This window comes from Brassica oleracea, chromosome C8, assembly GCF_000695525.1.
Source record: "Brassica oleracea var. oleracea cultivar TO1000 chromosome C8, BOL, whole genome shotgun sequence".
In the NCBI taxonomy this organism is placed as follows: Eukaryota; Viridiplantae; Streptophyta; class Magnoliopsida; order Brassicales; family Brassicaceae; genus Brassica; species Brassica oleracea.
Genome location: NC_027755.1, coordinates 7,026,852 through 7,033,154, shown reverse-complemented (window position 1 = coordinate 7,033,154; position 6,303 = coordinate 7,026,852). Strand labels below are relative to the sequence as shown.

General features: G+C 35.7%; 1 protein-coding gene across 1 annotated transcript; it reads left to right on the top strand.

The window, feature by feature from the left end:
- The first annotated feature begins 1,378 nt into the window (after positions 1-1,378).
- On the top strand, positions 1,379-3,210 carry LOC106307470 (uncharacterized protein At4g37920, chloroplastic). Its single transcript, XM_013744438.1, has 5 exons — positions 1,379-1,613; positions 1,766-2,266; positions 2,344-2,588; positions 2,664-2,851; positions 2,926-3,210. Exons 1-5 carry the CDS (start codon positions 1,493-1,495, stop codon positions 3,083-3,085), a joined length of 1,215 nt encoding a protein of 404 aa, XP_013599892.1. The 5' UTR covers positions 1,379-1,492; the 3' UTR covers positions 3,086-3,210.
- The last annotated feature ends 3,093 nt before the right edge of the window (positions 3,211-6,303 follow it).

The following is a 6,303-nucleotide window of genomic DNA, read 5'->3' as shown; positions in this document are numbered from 1 at the left end:
GGATCATCTATGGTTTAAATCTAATTATTGATATCCCAATAAAAATTTCTGGTAGACCCAAAATTTAAATGATAAGATTAGATATTAAATGTAATATGACTTTCTAGGAATATGTCTATTAGGTCCATTTTTTAAAAAAATCACACATGAATCAAGGTTGTGACTTCTGTTTTAATATAAAAGATATAAAGATACAATATTTTTCCTTCCAAGAACACAGAATAAAAATATACTCTTCAAAATAAAATTTCAAAAAGTGTATTTTCAAAATAAATTGTAAATCAATATCAAATGTGTTTTGTTTAATAATATATGTTTAGAAAAGTCTATTTTTGTAGAAAAGTCTATTTTTGTAAAACAGTTTGTTGAAAAAACATTTATTTTAACGAAACGAAGAGAGAGTAAGTAATATTTACCAAAAGGAATGTTATAGAGGGTAAATAACTTTATTTTGTTGGGTTTTAGTGTCTTTTTTACAGATTCGAGCTATAAGACTTTTATGTGAGTTAATCCAGTAATATTTCAGTTTTTAATAATAAAAGTTAAACCTAGTAATTTTGTCTAAGATAATTGATAGATATAGCTTGCAAAGAAAGCAGAGTTTTTGATGTGAGTCCCTCGTTCAGGTTTTCGGGTTGGGTTTATATCAGATCTTATCGGGTCCGGATCTTTCAGATCTTAAATATTTAGATCCAGTAGGATAATTAGAATTTGTCGGTTCGGGTTCAGTTCAGATGATGTCGGGTCCAGACTGGTTTGGGTCTTATATATTTTGACCCAATATGCTAATTAGAATTTGTCGGTTCAAGTGTGGGTTGGATCCAGGTCGGGTCATGTCAGGTCCTACCCGAAAATATCCAAAATACAAAAAATACCTGAAAAGATTTAAATATCCAAAAAATATCCAAAATTTTATTCAAAATCTGACTCAAAAACATGAAAAATACGCGAAATTTTATCTGATTGCCCGAATTATATTTTTAAAATCTAAAATTTTACCCAAAACCTAAAACTATACCTGAAAACCCAAACCCAAATTTTTTAAAAAGATATTCGTAATATCAAAAATATACCGAAACAATCATATATATACCTAATATATAATAGAAGTTTTGGAGTATCCATGGGGTCAGGTCCAAGATCCGCAGGTCTTTCACAAAAAGATCCAATAGGATAAAATAGCATTACCCGGACATACCCGAACCGTTTTTTTTGGGGTCGGTTCCGGTTTGAGTTTTTGGGTCCGGATAAAATACCCATGAGATTTTAACTAGCATTGATCCTGTTGGGCCGTCTGATTGGGCTATGTAGAAAATAAAGTGTATTCCGGAAAGACCCACGAAGTTAAAAGAATATCTCAAAAACGTCAATAGAGCTCATTTCTTTCCCATCTTTTTGTTTGGGTAATCAAAACCAATAGACTAAAGGGAACGATTTTCTTTTCTTTCCCATCTTCATCCAGCTAAAACCCTCTATCCATCTGTCAGAGAAAATGGTTTCTGTTTCTTGCTCTTGTGCGGTTTCTAGCTTTTGCTCCGTAGAATATAGAGCTCCTTCCTTTTGTGCCGGAAGTCATGTGCGACTCACTACCCGTGCGCTTCAAATCGGACAAGGTAAGCTTCTATGTTCTTGATTATGAAGGATTTATCTATACCAAGTCTTGTTTTCCTTGCTTGCGAATCCGAAGATTTTCGATGCAAGTAATTTTAATTGGGAAAATTAGATAAATTTTATTTGGCCTTGTTGTTGCTACTACACTTGGTAGGTTATTTCCTAAACTTGAAGAATAAAAGTCCTCACCGGTTCGCTGTTTCCGCTGTTGTGGATGATAAAAGTGTTGTAACGCCTAAAGAGAAGAAAGACGAAAGTGTGGTAGATGAGCAGAAGATGGTCAAAGTTTGCGACAAGCTAATTGAGGTTTTCATGGTTGACAAGCCCTCACCATCTGATTGGCGAAGGCTGCTCGCTTTCAGCAAAGAATGGGATAGCATCCGTCCCCATTTCTACAAAAGGTGTCGGGATCGAGCTGATTCTGAGGAGGCTAACCCTGAGATGAAGCACAAGGTTCTTCGTCTTGCAAGAAAGCTAAAGGAGGTTGATGAAGACGTTCAAAGGCACAATGAGCTTTTAAATGTCATCAAGACGACATCACCTGCTGACATTGGCCAACTTGTTGCCAGGCGACGTAAAGATTTCACTAACGAGTTTTTCGACCATTTGCACACTGTTGCCGAATCCTACTATGACAATCCGGATGAGCAGACTGGTAATATTCTTTTTTACTTGTTTGTTTTGGTTGAAACACCGTGTGCTGATTTTGTTATGTTTATTTTCTTCTGAAAGTCCTTGCATCACTTGGGAAGTTGTGTATCGCGGCTGTACAAGCTTATGACACTTCAACAGAAAGTATTGATGCACTAAACGCCGCGGAAATGAAGCTGCAAGACATAATCAATTCACCTTCTCTTGATGCTGCCTGCAGAAAGATTGACAGTTTGGCTGAGAAGAATCAGCTTGACTCGGCTTTGGTTCTTATGATCACAAAAGCTTGGTCTGCTGCAAAGGAATCCAACATGATGAAAGATGAGGTACTAAATGGATGATTTTACATTTTTTCTTGGAATCAATCTAGTTTGAGCCATCTGGTCTTTGTTTTTTGACAGGTGAAAGACATATTGTATCATTTGTACGTTACGGCCAGAGGGAATCTGCAGAGGCTTATGCCTAAAGAGGTGCGAATACTCAAGTATCTACTATCCATAGAGGATCCCAAGGAACAGATGAGCGCTCTACAAGACGCTTTTACCCCTGGAGAGGAGCTTGAAGGGACTGATGTAGACTACTTGTACACGTAAGGACAGAGAAAACTAAACTAGAACTGAGTTTTATATTATAGATATGGAATCTGAGGATGTTTCTGTGTAGGACGCCTGAGCATTTGCAGAGCTTGATAAAAACGGTGCTGGAGGCGTATCATTTCAGTAGAGAAGGGAGTTTAGTGAAGGAAGCCAAGGACCTTATGCATCCTGAGCTTATCGCCAAAATGGAACAACTCAAGCTGGTTGTTGAGAAGAAATATATGTGATTTGAGATTATAAAGATCCTAAGCTCTCTGTTTTTTTTTTAGTTTTTTAGTTTTTATTGTCGTGTATGTATATTGTGTTTTACATTCTCCAGGTTTCACTACTAGTTCACAAATATTCGATACCACCTTAAGGCTAAAGACATGTGTAGGGAACGTTGAAGGTTTCCCTCCGCAGCTCTTAATTTTGATCTATCTTTGGGATTTAAAGGGGCTTATTTGCTAAATAACCAAAAAAAAAAAGAGTAATTAGATTTTTAGTAAAAGGTTAGAGAGAGATAGAAAGAGAAATAAAGAGACAGAGAGTGTTTTTGGTTAGATAGTGAGTTTGTGTTTTTTTTTATGGTTATTAGGTGCAAATTCCCTATAAAGTTTGTCTTGCTTACTACAGTATTTTATACTTCCCCTATTTCACCATATAATTAGTTTGGCAAAAAATTTTGTTTTAAAATATAAGTATTTTTAACATTTCAATGTACTTTTTTTATTTATTGAATATATAAACTTTTTTATAACTGGTTGTAGTTATATATTAAATGAAGTTTTTTAACAAGTAACCAGTTTTCGATATTGATGCTTTTAAGTAAAATCACCTACAAGTTGACATTGAAAAGGTAATAGAAACGATTATGCGATTAGGCAAAGGTGCATGTGGCCTAATGGATAAGGTGTTTTGACTTCTTATCAAACGATTATGCGATCAAGTTGCACCGCGCATGTGTTAATTTGTTTCTTTTAAATTTATCCAATTTTAACAGTTTTTTTTGTCAAATAACAATAATCACTGCCTTCTATGAGCGGAAAATATCAGTTTGGTTGTACGAAGAGGCTGTACAACCCTACATAGATTCTTTCTCATCGTTTTCCTTGTTCAATAAAATTATTGATTACAGATTTTAGTTCCCACAGTTTTAAAAATTTTGGATAAGAAAAAGATATATATTATGGGGACGATTTAACTGAAAACATACTTATGGCTTCAAAAAGTATTTAGACAATGACTGGTGAAAAACGACCAAATGGTTTTTGGCTTTCTGGATGGAAAAAATACGAATGGCATAGAAACATTCTTCGACAAAGACAATGTGTTGGTTTTTATAACGCCTATGCTGCTTCATGGCTAATGGGCCACCCACACCCGTTCTCTCGGGGTGTGGGCCTCATCCCATCCGACTGACGGTGCATTAATTTTTCTAAGTCCTGAAAGTTTTGTTTACTAACCATGCAATCACAACCCGACCTTTCTCTGTGTTTTGGCCTCACTCGCACGGTATCACGAACCACTTTCTGATAGGTCATCCATCTTTTTACTACTACAGTCCAAACACGATTAACTCTGGAATTCTAAACGGATGTGTGACAGAAAAGATAAGTCAACTTTGGTGACATAGATAGCCAAATCAATTCTCTTAAGTTTTTTCCATACACCACAAACCAGGATGTTACAATTCAACCCATCTCAAAGAACGCAATGTCCTCATTGCACCCCGTGAAAAGGTCTCAAGACACCTATCGGATCAGAACCAAGACGACTTACAAGATCTGATACCACTTATAACATCCCGACCGCCCACGGCTAATGGGCCACCCACGCTCGCTCTCTCGGCCCGTGGGCCCCATCCCATCCGACGGACGGTGCGTTAATTTTTCTAAGGCCCGAAAGTCGTGTTTACTAACACTACAATCACCACTCGATCTTTTCTCGTTTTTTGGTCTCACTCGCACAGTATCACGAACCACTTCCCGATAGATCACCCATCCTTGCACTACTCCAGCTCAAGTACATTTAACGTTGGAGTTCTAAATGAATGTGTGACGGAAAAGGTAAGTCACCTTTGGTGACATAAGTAGTCAAATCAATTCTCTTAAACTTTTCCATATACCACAAATCAAGATATTACAGTTTTGTACATGTTATATAGACTAACGGCTCTTTTAAGGCAACACGATAACAAAAATGTCTGACCCAATTGCCCGATCAAATATCAGCCAGATCTAAATTGATCTGAGAACACATGAATCCAACAGGTAATGTGAGATCAGAAACTCGAAGAGATTCGTAAGGACTTATAAAAAATGTTGGAAAATAACAATAAAACCGACACACAAACAGTGAAAAAAAAAAAAAACAAAACGAAAAAATATAGAGGAGGACAAACCTTTTCAATTTATTTTAAGTAAAAGAATATAGTGGGACAAGAAGATAAAAGATGAGTGATTTACACTATAGGACACTTTCCGAGTTTTTATTTCATCAAAAGACATTTTCCACTACTAAGGTAGTTTTTTATTGTTATTTTACAGTCTTACCCTTCAACCAAATTAACCAAATCTTGTTATCTTCTTTTGCTTAGTTGCTTCATGCCCTGTTACATTTTGAAAAATTTTAAATTCTAAAATCTAAGAAAACACCAAAACAAAACAGTTTAAAGTCTTTTAATTTGACCCACATGTTTCGTTTATGACCAAAAGTTTTTAGATTTTTGACCAAATCCGAAAGAGATTGTCAGGAAGAGATGCCGGCTTACGACGGAGATTAGGAATCTAGGATGGCGAGACAGAGTAAGCGATGGGAGAAAGATGAACTTAAACGCTCGTGGATTGATGAACGTGTCGATTTAGTGTTAATCGGTACATTAGGTGGAGAAATGCAAAATCTTAGTTTTATGTTCTTCTGAAGGCTAAAATCATTCAGTGTATGAAAGTTCTACAAGTTTGAAGTGAAATTGCTGCTAAAATGAATAAAAATAAAGATTAACTGAAAAGAATTCATGGCGGCTGCATTGTTAAGTTGCAGAACTCTAGTGACTTTTTGAGGAAGACGAAGCAGTTAATTACGAAAATGCCAATGATTTTTTTTTTTTGGAAAATAAGCAAAAATGAGTCTCATGAATATCTAACCGGAGAGCTGCTTGTTGAAATCTGCATCAATTCTACCAGAATACACCGGTTTTGATTTTTAATACTCACATTTAATTCATATATTTTAAAAAAGTTTGTATTACATTTGTGTACACCAACCATACTTGTGTACACAAAGTACATTGGGTAACTACATAATATCATAGTACACAGTCCTGATTGTACACGTGTACATGTGAATGAAAGAGAGAAATTTTTCTTTGTAAAAGGACGAGGATGAGTGGTTAACGTGAATGAAAGGGGTGTTTGTGAATAGAGGTTATTTTGGTACTTAATTGATACTTGATATCATAAGTGTT